At 41.4% G+C, this 14,777-nt stretch overlaps 1 protein-coding gene across 1 annotated transcript in view; it reads right to left on the reverse strand.

Annotated features, from left to right (window-relative positions):
• Positions 1 to 5,180, reverse strand: part of LOC147725220 (vomeronasal type-2 receptor 26-like) — a 37,937-nt gene extending 32,757 nt beyond the window's left edge. Inside the window, exon 1 of the mRNA XM_086918209.1 lies at positions 4,971 to 5,180. Coding sequence (XP_086774335.1) covers positions 4,971 to 5,180 — 210 coding nt within the window. The remainder of the gene's footprint in view (positions 1 to 4,970) is intronic.
• Between the last annotated feature and the right edge of the window lie 9,597 nt (positions 5,181 to 14,777).

Below are 14,777 nucleotides of genomic sequence, written 5' to 3' on the forward strand. Positions count from 1 at the left end.
TTTCCATGGAGCGTTTTCTCTGTTTTTGTGAACTATTGTCGGGTTTTTAAGGGTTTTCGAGTGGATTGTGTTGGAGAAGAACTTTTTGGGATTTCGTGTTATTTTTGGATGATCTTGTTTGGATTGTTTGGGTGGATTGCTTCTAAGGAAGGATTTATTTTGTTAAAAAGGTTTCTCTTCAGCAACAAAGTGAGTAAGTATTTTTCATTTTTTTTGGGTTGGATTGCCATGTTATTTTTTTATGTAATTTTATGGTATATGTTAGAAATTGTAAGGAAATTATTAAGATATATTTAAATAAATATATTAAATATATTTGAAAAATTTTGTTACACTTTCTAACATGTGTTTAATATGTATATTTTATGTTTACTCTTTGATAGTGTAGGTATGTGAGTTATGTTTAAAGAATTGTTTTAGCTATGGTAGAGCAGCAGCAGGCGAAGCTCACAGGAATCTTCACGAGCCTGGCCTGTGTATCCCTGGGCCGGTTCATAGGCCTCAAGGACTCCGGCAATGTTGGTCAGGGCTTTGGTCCCAGTGTCTGATTGGGTTTGACCTCCAGTTGCCCTCCCACCTGCCATGCTGTCCCGGTCCTAAGGCATCACTACTCTATGCACCCACATACTCTCCCTGTCCTCCTTGGATTGTGAGGTGGGGTGGTCATCCTGTGAGGAAGGGAGGGTGTTGCAGGCAGCACTGGTAGTGGTGAAGGTGGTGGAGGCGGCATGGGTTGTTACAGCAGGGTTCAGCGTAGTTGTTGTTGCTGAGGTGGTGGCAGGGTGACATTGGGGTCCTGGGACCTGTTATGCCCTGGCATGCCTGATGGGTCTGACTTCTGGCTCCAAATCCAAGAAATCTAGTGAGTCAGCATCAGAGAGTCCATGTTCCGTGGTGGAGACTGACTCGGCAGGTTGTTGTGATCATCATCTGCTCTCAGTTATTGGTCACCTGTGGGACAGAGGGGAAATGGTCATTTGAGGGCACCCCTCAAGCTTGGAGTTAGATTTTTTTTTTACAATTTATACACCCCTGAGCAGGATGGAGCACTCCCCTCAGCCAGAAACATGTGGCAGCCATTTTATCTCCGCAAACAAACTCACAGGTAGTTAGCCATCTTCACAGGGACGGGTGTTGGTGGGTGGGAGGCCAGCACTTTAACTCCCAACAGGCTCACTTGTCCCACCCCTGAGCAGGATGGAGCACACACCCACCCACAACCATGTGGCACACATTGAATTTCACTCATCAAACTTACAGGTAGTTAGTCATCTTTACAGGTAGGGTTGTTTGTGGGTGGGAATAGTGCACTACAACTCCCATCAGGTACCCTTGTCCCGAAGCTAGGCAAGATAGAACCCTCCACCACACACCCAGAAAGATGTGTCAGAAATTCCCCCTGAATGTGCCACAGCACAGGTAAGTAGACAGTGCATGCACCCCGCCATTTCTCTCGAAAAGCATAGAGCCATATGACCACACCAGCACTAACATCCCACTAAACTTGGCGTGGGCAGGGTGTGGGGAGTGCTCCATCCTGCTGAGCTGTGGAACAAGGGTGCAAGTTGTGGTGTAGTCTTCCCACCCAGCAACACCCTTCCCTGTTAAGATGGCTACCTACCTATGAGTTTGTAGTGAGCAATGCTACGGCTACCACATGGTCTGGGTGAGGTGGAAGTACTATATCTTGCTGAGCTGTGGGACAAGGTGGCCTGATGGGAGTTGTAGTGATGGCTGCCTGTACCCATGCAACCCATGCAATCCAGGGAATGTTGGGGAGTGTATGGTGCACATGGGAGCATTTGGGCCTGGGAGGTGTACCTTTGTAGTAGTAGTGCTAGACAGCAAATAGCAGTGTGATGGTAGACATTTGTTTGTACTTACCGGCCTCCATTCCCCCAGGTATTCCTGTGAGACTCTCTGGATGCAGTATGGCAAGCACCTTCTCCTCCCATGCAGTGAAGATTCTTGGTGGAATGGGAGGGCCACAGACAGTCATCTGAGCTAGCTGATGGTTCTTCTTGTTCTCCTCCTTCACCTGCCTCTTCAGGTCATGCCACCGCTTCATATTTTCCTTCCTGGTGCGCGGGGTGGTCCCTATTGCATTGACCTTGTTGACTATACTTTCCCACATTTGAGCTCTGGTGGCTAATGGTGTCTGTTGGACCAGTTGACCAAACAATTGTAGTTCTAATCTGATTATCTCATCTGTCATGACTGACAACTCATTGTTAGTGAATTTAGGTGTTTTCTTTTTTGCCATGGTGTGTGGTGTGCAAATGGTTTGAGGTGCAGGTGTTAGGGTGGTGGGGGTGGTATATGTGATGTGTGTGTGTGTTGTTGTGCTACTGAGACGTGTGAGGTTTTGCCCATTCCATGTGGTCTAGGGTTTAGTTCCTTCAGGGCTGGATTGTTGCAAAGGATACTTGTCACGGAAGGGGCAGGTTTTATACTCAGCTATGTGAGTGTGTCCAAAAGGTGTATTGCTGTCAGCTGTGTTTTGTGGGATATCCTGGGATTTGTATTGTTTTCATTGCCCTGGGGGGGGTGTCCTTGGGTTGTGTTATGTGTTTTTCTCAGGGCTGAGTTAGTTTGATGTGTACATTTGGTGGCCTTGTTGTGTTATTTTTTTCCGACTGTCATAACAGTTGCGGAGCAGCCGCAGCGGTGGGTGTGCAACTGCCATTCTGCCGGCTCGCCCATTCATCACTATTGGTGATCGTGGCGGTCGGAAACAGCGGATCGTTCCACTGTCACCTCAATGGTATCCTAATTGTGCGTGCAGTCACTCCGCTGGCCTAGCGGCGAGTTTGGCTTTTTCTGTCGCAAATCTTTTGTGGCATCGTTCTGCATGGTCGGATTTTTCTGGTGGTTGATCCTAATCTGACCGCCGGTTTTGCCGCAGGACCCACGGAGGGTGTTTTTTTGCTACCATGGTAGTCGGAATGGTTTTCTGACCGCCATCCTAATAGACCCCTTTGTGTTTTGTTCATTTCTTTCATTTGAATATAAAACATCACTAGTGATGTTGGTCCGGCACACTTTGCACTGCCCATGTGAGGGTGCTAAATTGCAATTAACACTTGAATGGGAGTGTGGCAAACCCTTTGAATAAGTTCAACTAGAATATGCTGATCTGGTGGTAATAGTATCTTTGGGTGCCGAGAAATGAGTTCCTTCTGGCCAGCCGGGACTCCAAATTTAAGCAAAGAAACAGAGTGAGTGTAGTGAACACCTACACTGCTTACAATGGCACTCCAGGCGGAGAGAAAATCTCCTTCAAAGAAAGTTTTGGTAATTTAGCCAACGTAGTATGTAAAAAACACTAATCGTCAATCATCCTTAATGGTGTCTTTATTTGAGAAGTCACATATTTCAATCATAGCAACTTTATTTAAATGGCATGTAATCAAATTGTAATCCAAAATATCCAATTGCAATGATGTGGGGCCAGATGTAGATAAATCACATTTACCGATTTTGAAATACCGAATATTACCGAATTTTACTGATTCGGTATTTCAAAATCGGTAAATGGGATGTAGGTACCAACATCTGGATTTTTTACCGATTCCTTAAAAATTCGGTATTTACCGATTTGGTAAATACCGAATCGGTATTTGCTATTGAATCCTATGGGCCTTGAAGCCCATAGGATTCAATTCAAATACCGATTCGGTATTTACCGAATCGGTAAATACCGAATTTGTCAAGAGTGCAGGGGGTGTCACTTTGACACCCTCTAGCACCGCCAAAACGGGCATGTGTGCAATGTGGCACACAGACATGCCCTGAGGGCACGTCTGTCTGTCACATGGCACATGTGTACATGCACAGATGTGTACGTACACAGGAATTGGTATTTTACCATGGATTTGTTTTCCATGGTAAAATATCGATTCTGAAAGCCATGTGCCAATGGAAAATTGGCTACCCACATTTCAATCTTGCATTTTCGGTAAAATGACCGAATCCGTAAAATTACCGAATCCGTAAAATTACTGATTCGGTAAAATTACCGATTCGGTAAAATTACCGAAAATGCAACATTTAAGGGCCCCTACATGTCAATGGCCATTTACCGGTCGGTAACGGCCAAATTCGGCCGTTACCGGTCGGTAAATGGCTATTTTCGGCCACCTACATCTGGCCCGTGGTCCCTATGCATTTAGGGACTGACACCCTTCGTCAGGGGAAAGTTCGCAATCTGTGAAGTGAAAGTGCAAAGGTTCAGGGAGTGGAAGGGCCTCCACAGAACAAGTAGATCAAAAAAATAATGATAATGAATGGGAATGAACTCTAAATCATGCCGAGGTGTACAGTGGTAAAATAAGTGGCCAAACAGCGGTGAACGATGGTTAAGAATCAAATAACGATAAGTATACTACGGAAAAGTAGAGTCCGATAGAAGATGTATGCGGTGAAAAGATTGAGGAATATACAAATGGTGGCCGGACAGGGTGAAGACAAAAACGTGATTAGAACGTGAAGCTAAGGTCGAGAGTCTCAGGGTAAAGTGTGACCATTCGAACGCTGTGAGTATCGATCGTTTGCAATTGGATATTTCCTACAGCCCCAATTGTTTGCATATCTCTACTAGTAATATTTGGTCCCTGACACCAACACCATCGACATTCCTATCAAACGTCACACTTTTCTTCACTCACTCAATCACTCACTCACTCACCCACTCACTCACCCACTCACTCACTCACTCACTCACTCAATCATTAATTTATTTACTTGCTCATTCACATATGCATCTTATGAATGTTGTCTAAATGATAATCTCTACATGATATATGGGTATTTTTCCTATATGTTTAATTGAATATGTAAACAGTACGTGTACACAGCTTTGTAATAGCTACAGTAACAGAGCATGAGGTACCTTAAGCCCAGTTTGGACAATGGAGCCTCCAGATGGAGTGTTATGTGCAGATGTACTCGGGACAGACTCTCACACTTACCTGCTGCAGGTTGGGCCCCTCAGAGTGCCATATGATGGAGCTTTGGTTGATTAAAAGTTGGTGACCTGGTGGGGCTAAAGGGTCAAAGCTTCCAACCTTGATGCCAGATATTGATCCATTGGGGAATTTCACCCAGTTCAGAATGTCATACTGTGCAGGCATGTCAAATAATATGTTCTCCCCAGTCGGTGTCTTAAAGAGTGTCTTCATAAGGAACTTGTTCAACTGTTAAAAGAACAAAATACTCATCAATTAGAGAAGGTGTAGAATCATTGGTTAAAGAACCTTCAGTAGCTTGGATGTGCAGGCGGGAAGGTGCACGTTTGAAACCCAGTTTGTTTATCCCAGTATTCACATGAAGTGAAGGACATTTCTAGTCAAGCTCTATCTCTTCTCAATACAGTGAATCTTGTTGTAAGCTTTTGAAAGTATGAGACATTTAAATTAATCAACTCTAATAGAAACACAAATTCGCCACCACCTACTAGGGTGAGATGTGACCCCAGGTGCATTTGTGATACAATTTACTGCTGATAACCCCTGATGTCTAGTATCATCCTCTAGCCAATGGAAGTGAGGTACCAGCAAAGGGGTAACAATGTACCCCAAGGTGCAATTGTATGAATGCCCTGTGGGGGTTGCCCTCTGAGGGTTTGATCACAGCACAGAAACCAGACCTGGAGCAAGGATGAGAGAGTCTTTGAGGTGTAGGGCCCATGGACCACTTCAAGTGGAGAAATCAGACTGGTCATACCTGGATGCAAGGAAACATAAGTCTCTGTGTGATGGACGACACACACCAACACAGATACAGGGCACATACTCACGGGACAGTGAAGGACACACGTTATATATATTTTCATATGCAAGTGTGAGCACATGTATGCATGTAGTATTTAAGTAACATGAATGGACAACTGTACAGAGTGAAACAGAAATGTGTTTTCATGGAGGGCTGAACAGATTTTACGTCAGCAGCAGGAAATATCCTCCTGAGTCCCTGTTTTACATATAAGCCCCAACCCATGGCCACGGCTTGTCTGCCCATGACGTAGAGCCATCCTCCAGTTTATTTTTGGTCACTTTGACTGCACCCCTAGAGCTTTGTGCTACACTTGGGAACAAATAACCCACATAAAGCAGCATTAGTAGATACAAGATGATGAGTTCACTAGGGGCTAAGCACATGGTCAGCAGGTAGGTGAATAAGGAAGATTGGTGCAGAGGAGGCATCACTGGTGGCTTTGAAGTGAAGTCCTTACGTCTTTAACAAATCCTCTCTGGGCAGGCAAGTGGCTTGGATTTGGGTTTAAAAGACCTTTGTTTCCAAACGTTCCAGGGAAATTGGGGAGAGTTTCCTCTTATTCATTAAATTCTCAAACAGCTGCGTATTGCAAGGGATGATGTAGTAAGACGGCCATCTGTAATTGTTTTTTTGTGTATTGTAACATTTTTTATTTGAACAGGTCAACAGTCATAAAAGCTCATCAAAACAGAAGCTATAATTATTAAGGTGGTTCACCTTGTTGATATTCAAGCAGAAGGATGCTACGATTTCCAAACTGAGCACAAATAAACCATGATAGAAATACAGACAATACATTATTTTTCATTGTACATGCTCAGTGTTTCCTTTTTGTTTGACCTTAGCTGAAATACTTTTCTCCAAACGCCTCCTGAATTCTAAGAAACTTTGTGTAAGAAATCGACCTTGATGTATGTCTTTTTTCAGGTTCCTTGGTGCTATATAATTTGGCCACCATTGCTGGAATGTTGGGATTACTTCCAAATGCAAGTTTTGAAGGATTATTGATCTAGCTATTACAACAAGTATATATACTTTTTTCTGTGCAAGGATCTACATTAATATCGGGTGCATAACCAAACACCGCTGTCTGGGCCTCTGTAGGCTGAGTCAGTTCTAAGGTATGTCAATAGTACTGCTCAATCTCAGCCCAGAAATGCTGTATTCTTGAGAAACTCCAGATGATATGGATCCATGAACACTCACCTTCCATCAAACGCCTAAAGCAATTTTCTGGGATTTGGGGGTTCATTTTATGTAGAAAAGCTGGGGGTATGTACACCAGCCACTTGGCATACAATTGCATTTGCCTGAAGTTTGCGTCTTTCATTTAAGTAAAATTAAACTTACTAATCTTATTCCAGGCAGCAATTCAATCCTGGATATTTTTTGGGGAGTGCCATTTATCACATACACTGTTTTAGCCTTATTTTTCCTGAGGATTAAGACCCTGCAAATAATAGATCTACACGTTCTACCAAGTCCTCTACTAATTCCAGACTTGACTGGATTCTACTAAGATCTAAGTCCATTAAAATCATCTGATCTCAATGAAGGGACATTGTTAAGTGTTTTTAAAATACCCAATACTAGGTTCAATGGCACGCCAGACTTTCCAAACGTCCTCATTGATAAATCAGTGATCCTGCGGAAACCGCTACTCTCCCACTTTAAGACAACATTCTTCCCTAAAAGGGGTTGATCCCCAATATAGATATCGGCCGAATGAGTAACTCCATTAATCATGGGAATATCAAAGTATTTGAATGACTATTCTTTGCTATTTAAATGCCACTGTACGGAAATATGGTATCCTGGGGAAACAATTTCAGGAAACCCATTCACTTTTGAGGATTCAAAAAATCTGAATGTGCAACGTGCAAAGGTTGAAAAGTAATATTCTCTCAGATCGGGGAGTGTCTGCCTCCCCACTTTAAGTGACCAATATAGTGTGTCTACCGACATTCAAGGCGATTTACTAGCCCAAGTAAAGACTAAGAGCACACTCTTCATCATCTAAAGGGCCTATGGAGTAGTAGCAGACAGAAATTTACACAAAGGAAAAACTGACATCTGAAGTAACGTAACATGGCCCATTATTGCAATAGGTAGCTTATTCCATTTGGTAAATAGTACCTTAACCTTAATTGATTAAAGGGGTATAATTCAATTCAAATAAATCATTAACACTTTCTGAGAAATAAACCCCTAAATAGCACTTAGGCCTAGAATAAACTGGAGGATGAAACACATAAAGTAAAGTGTCAAGTGTGCAGTTGCATAATAAAATCTCTGTTTTCAACTTGTTAATCCTAAAGCCACCCAAAGCTTGCCATGCTTGAAAGATTGTGAAAATGTGCTTCCGGTTCTCCATTTCATGTTTTAAAATCTCACAATGCCATCCGCATATAACTTGATAGAAGTCATCCCGATTATAGGTGGTACTGTGCGTAAATGTGTCGGTATGGCAATAGCTAACGGCGCTATTAAAAGAGCAAACGAATAGGCAAAAAGCGATAAACCTGGCTCACCCCCCGAGTCACCCCACAAGTCCTGATATTACTGGAATTTATAATTGTCTGCTCACTAGCACCTGTAAATCGCCTGGACATTATCTGGAGGGAACTGGTAGGGACTCCAAACTTCTCAAGAAAAAAAAAGACAAACCAGGTGAAATCTTTTCGCTCATCTGTAATTGTGATGAAAACAATACTGAAGATATTGTGTCAAGAATATCAGAACATCAAAAATATGGTCAACTGGGATATCGAAGGTAAACATATTGGGGCACATGCATCATTGTGTCGTTTTGCGAATTGTAATTTGCGAATTTTAATGAATCGCAAGATGCGAATTGCAAAACGGCATGCATCATTATTTTTGCGATTTTTTTGAGATTCTGTAAAAATCGCTATATTTCTGCAAATCGCATTTTTTTGCGATTGCTTTGCAAATTTGCAATTTAAGAAATTGCAAAAAATTTGCAAAATTGCGAATACGCAAATTTATGCAGTGCATTGAGAACACATCCAGTAATCACACATACTGATTATGCACACCTGAAACCTAGTATGAACTACAGAGTGGCACTTGGTCATTTGAACTGTGTGTGCTGCAGCAGGAGGAGTGTTTTGGGAGTGCAGCAGAGGAACAAATGGAGCCAGAAAGTGCTAGTCAAGAACTTCAAGCAAGAAAAAGGAAGATAAAGTTTAGTGAACATGAGTTGCAGGTTTTGATACAGGAGGTTACTCAGAGGCAGGAACAGCTGTTTGTGAAGCAGTAATGGAAGGTTCCAGAAACAGTCAAAAGAAAATTGTGGCTGGCCATACAGGCAAAAGTTAATGCTGTTGGGGTTGCCCACCGAGATATCACCAACCTTCAGAAAAGGTGGTATGACTTACGCTCTCGCGCAAAAGAAAGAATTGTGACAAGGATAAAAAGTGCCAACAGAACTGGTGGAGGCCCTCCCAGGGACAGACCAACTACCCCCCTGGAGGATTTGGTCGAGGGGACCCTTGTGACAGAAGCAGTCATTGGAGTGATTCAAATAGACACCTCTGAGCATGCTGGAACTTCACAAGGTAAGATTTCTGTGTGCAATATATATTTTTTTCTTAGCAAATGAGGTTGCAGGTTGTAATTAAACATTTCATTAGTGCTAAGGTTAAAACCCATACAGTTGTATACACTTTGCATTATCATATGTTGGTTTAAAAGGCATATTCATGAAGGAAGCAGTGCATCATGGGACTTGTAGTTTTTCTAACATGCTTCTAAAAGGTTTCATAAAGTTGTAAATTTTATTTTACAAAAAAACACATCACTATTGAGGTAGTTCAAAGGCATGCATTTAGCATGTTTATTACCCAACAAATGTGCATTTCAGTGATTGTTATAACATGCCATTTCAAAACATTGATATTCTGAATGCACTTTTTCATTCATAGATGTTGATACAGAAACTGAAAAAAATATTTTTGAAGACACCATGGATTTACAGAACACATTAGAGCAAAACTCAGAGACATCTTCACCAACTGTGCGCACATTGCAAGGTAGAAAGAGAGTGCATCAGCTTCAGAATTCAGACACTGAGGAAGAGCATAATGTCACAGAACTTGAACATCAAAGTGCAGGAATCACTGGCACTTCAAAAAAACAGTCAAGTTGTCGTAAAAAGCTCCAAAAATTCTTCAGAAGAAGGCCAAGGTCTTCCAATCCAAGACACTCCTTAGAAGATAATACCCTTGCAAGTGAGGTTGAACTGAAGTTATTAAAAGTGCAGCGTCTGCAAGGGAAGGATATGAGGATTATGAAGGGCAAACGGAGTCATATCTGTGAAGACATCAGTGAAATGAGTAAAAGTTTCACATCATTAAGAAAAGTGATTGAAGATGCACAAAAGGCGTCATTTCACAATTTCAACCCCATAGCAAATGCGTTGGAGAGTATTTGTCATGGCATGGAAGGTCAGAAAATTGCAAATTGCAATAGACACATGAGAACAATGATGAGCATGCACACATATGCCAGGGCTTTGAATAGAGTAACTACTAGCAATGCACGACTGATTAAACATACCATTTCCATTCAGAAGGATATTAGACAATGTTCTGGTGAGCTTTGTGAAGGTATGATGTCTATGAAAAGTGCTGCTAATAAGATGCAACCTATAGAAAACCTAAATATTTCTGTTGACCGGGGTGTAAACAATGATTGTGATGGAAGCAGTGTCAAAATTAAAGCAAAAGAAGTGCCTGAACGCCGCAGCGCAAGAGGCCAAGACATACACACAAGAAAACCTATAATTTCAGAAAAAGTGAAAACCAAAGCTTTAGGTTTGCGCGGAAGGAAGAAATGATTTCCTGTAATAAGTTGATAGTATGCTCATGATTTTGGAATATGTTTAAAAGTGCACCTTGACTGATTAAAGTTTGGTAAAAGTTTATGTTATTCTCCAAAATACATGCACTAATGTTTCTGGAGTGCCAAGATCTTCATTTTATTTGAACAATAATTGAAGTAAACATTTTGAATGCAAATTACATTTATCTCACCTTTATTTTAAAAATAATGCTGAGTGATTTCTGCCCTTCTCCTCCCTTCTGCTGTGTCAGGTCCATGTAATTTAGCATGGGGTTGTTGAGGCTGATTGTCAATATTTGGTAGCACATCCTCCTCATCAAGTTCAAGGCCTCTCCTAGTGGCTAGGTTGGGTAGGATAGCACATGCTGCAACTATTTTGCAGCAAACATCCAGACGATATTGCAGGGCTCCTCCGGTCTTATGCAGAATTCTGAACCTTGACTTCATAACCCCAAAAGTCCTCTCTATGATACTGCGAGTTGAGATATGGGCATGGTTATATTGCTGTTCTTTGTTAGTTGTTGGATTTAGGTAAGGTGTGAGTATGTATGACCTCACACCGTATGCACTATCTCCTATGTGTAATGGACAAAATTTGAAATGAGTACCCGTTCAATGCCAAAGCACAAAAGTGAAATACATAAGACATTGACTAATTAGATTTACCTAGTAAATATCCGTCTCCAAATTCTCCAGACAGCAGGAGAGCATGGATGGCACTATGTTTAAAAATGTAAGAGTCATGGGCACTCCCTGGGTAACTGGCAACTAAGTCAGTGATGACTCCTTTTGCATTGCACATTACTTGAATATTTAATGTATGGTAATTTTTCCTGTTTCAAAAAATGTACTCATTTGCAGCTGGGGGACAAATGGGAACATGTGTTCCATCAACACATCCTATTACATGTGGGAAATGTGCCATGTTATAAAAGTCTAATTTGGGCTGAAGCAACTCCTGCTGAGTGGTAGGAAACTTTATGTGATGGTTTATCCTTTGCAGAATTGCATTGATAAAGTCTTTGAAAAATCTAGACAATGCACTCTGTGAAACCCCCCCAGCAACAGCAATGACACCTTGAAAGGACCCAGAGGATAGAAGATGAAGACAACATAACACCTGTACATGGGTGGGTATGGCTTGAGTCCTACGCGTTTGCCTATGCAATATGGGGTCTAATTCTGCTATCAGCTCTATAATAGAGTCTGCATTAAGCCTACACTTATCATATATGTCTGCCTGTGTCTGCCCAAGCAAAGTGATGCGCGATCTAAATATTCTTTCATTAAGTATTCTTCTCCTCCTTCCTGCTGCTCTCAAACGCCACCTACATGCTAGCACTATGACTGCTGCCATCCTGGAAGAGTTCCAAAGGTAATGTGGAACCCCTTTTATAATTGGCTAATCATTTGCACGTGTTCTGAAAGAAGAAAAAAAATACCCCCTGCTCACACTTCTTCTACTTTTAGGAATTCCTAATTGTGATTTCTATGGAAATCGCAAATAGCGAATTTTCATGCATTCCAAATTCGCATAAAATTTAGGATTCTTTAACTTTGCGATTCCTTACCAACTCGCAATGCCATTTGCGACTTTATAAGGAATCGCAAAGTTAATTGCGATTCCTATTTTGAAAAATAATTGATGCATTTCAAAAACAGAAATTGCATTCGCAAACGGGCTAATTCAGCGATTCGCACTGTTTGCGAATGCAATTTCTGTTGATGCATGTGCCCCATTGTTTTAGTGTCGGCTTTAGTATTTTTCTAAAAAATATTGATTAGTGTTTCTAGTAAGCTATATGTATAGATGTAGCTGTATTACCATATAGAAATAATTATTAAATAAAATATTTGTTTATTTTAGCCGCAAGATATTAGGTTTTTAGGAAATAAGTGTGGGAAGATATTTAAATTATGTGTATTTAGAAAATCAAAGATATGCTTAGAATTGTGAATATATGAACATTTTAAAACTAGATTTTTAAATTGTTTCTTTTTTAATAAATAATATTTGGAATTATTTTTAATTGAACATTTATATATTTTCAAATTTTTATTTTATTAAAAAAATGTATTTAAATGATTTAAAATATGACATTTGTTTGAACAATTTTTGATTCCATGAGTGTTGCTTTTGAAATCATAGTATATTTGATATTTTATGATTTAGAATTACGGAAATGTTGAAAAAGAATTTATATTTAAAAACAACTTTTTATTATTAATATCAATAAAATGAATTTTAATTTGTTATACAGGTTTTTAATAGGAATATTTGTTTTTAAATCAAATTATAATTAATATTATAATACAAAAATGTTTATGAGCATGGAGTAGTGATTATGTTTTGATATTGTTTAATTTGTATTACATTCTTTAAAAAAATATTTACAAGTGGATATTGTATATTTCACATCTTTAGCATCAAACACTTTTTTCAAATATCCTTAGACTGGAGTGGGATTATTAGATGTTATCATTTTAGAATTTACCACCTTCCTCCAGTATTGTTGGATTGGAGTGTAAATAGAAAATGTTACCCCCTTTTAGTCCAACATCTTCTTCAAATTGGTATAGATTACTAAGGGAATAGTAAATGTCACCCACTTCGTATACTCCTGAGGCGTGAGCCGGGAGAGGTTAGGCTGCAACAGCTAAATTTCCAAACAGCCAATTTGCACATCTCAGTATTTTACCGCTTTTTAGACTTTTGCTCATTTTAAATTGTATATGGCATGTTTTTAAACTTACCTGGCTGTGCGCTACTAAGCCGGTCCCATTAAGCGCTTGAGGCTTGACGGGGGAAGGACTTTGGGCGGGTTGCTACCCGGGATGCCATTTTGGAGGTGGTCCAGGGTCAGCGCTTTACTCCTCCACCCCAGAACTAGGTAAAAGCAGCCCTGTATACTCCTGAGGTGTGAGCCGGGAGAGGTTAGGCTGCAAAAGCTAAATTTCCAAATCTCCAATTTGCACATCTCAGTATTTCACCGCTTTTTAGACTTTTGCTAATTTTAAATTGTATATGGCATGTTTTTAAACTTACCTGGGCTGTGCGCAACTAAACCAGTCCCAGTAAGCGCTTGAGGCTTGAAGGGGGAAGGACTTTGGGTGGGTAGCTACCCGGATGGATGCCATTTTGGAGGTGGTCCAGGGTCAGCGCTCTAGTCCTCCACCCCTCCACCGCAGAGCTAGGTAAAAGCAGGGCTGGTGCGAGCGCGCAGCCCTTTATACTCCTGAGGCGTGAGCCGGGAGAGATTAGGCTGCAACAGCTAAATTTCCAAACCGCCAATTTGCACATCTCAATATTTCACCGCTTTTTAGACTTTTGATCTTTTTAAATTGTATATGGCATGTTTTTAAACTTACCTGGGCTGTTCGCTACTAAGCCGGTCCCATTAAGCGCTTGAGGCTTGAAGGGGGAAGGACTTCGGGCGGGTAGCTACCTGGACGGACGCCATTTTAGAGGTGGTCCAGGCTCAGCGCTCTAGTCCTCCACCCCAGAACTAGGTAAGAGCAGGGCTGGCGCGTGCGGGCAGCGTGCACGCCGCCGACGTGTCAAAGGAGCACCAAAGGCAAGCCCATCTGCGCCCGTCCGCACCGGACCCGCACTCATCACCAGGACCCCTGGGGGTTGCAGTCGCTGGATGCCTTCCATTATCACATATGACACGGAAACACTCAAAAGGCGTAACGCTGTGGGAAGGGAAATAAACTGTATCTGCCTGGAACCAGGTAAAGGCTGTATGATTAGTTTTTCTACCTGCCCAGCCTGCAAGATGCCTCTCCCGACAATTCTGATGTTCCTGATCCAGGCTTTGCTTAAAGCCAAAGAAGAGGGAGTTGGAGGAATAGTGCAAAATCTTAAGTGCCTCCTACTGAATGCCATATCATTGGTGAAGCACAGTTTGGACTGTGCTGAGCTAATGCAGGATGAAGTAATTAAAATTGCTTTCGTCACTGAGTCCTGGACTGATGAGGCCTCTGGCCGCGGACGTAGTCAAAGCCACCCCGCCAGGTTATCTCATTTTCACATTGGATAGGCCACAGAGGAAAGGGGGGATTGGCAGTGATATACCATGATTCTCTCAGTGTCAATTTTCAACCTTTAGTCTTGGACGTGTGTGAAGCATTGG

This window comes from Lissotriton vulgaris, chromosome 4_1, assembly GCF_964263255.1.
Source record: "Lissotriton vulgaris chromosome 4_1, aLisVul1.2, whole genome shotgun sequence".
Lineage (NCBI taxonomy): Eukaryota > Metazoa > Chordata > Amphibia > Caudata > Salamandridae > Lissotriton > Lissotriton vulgaris.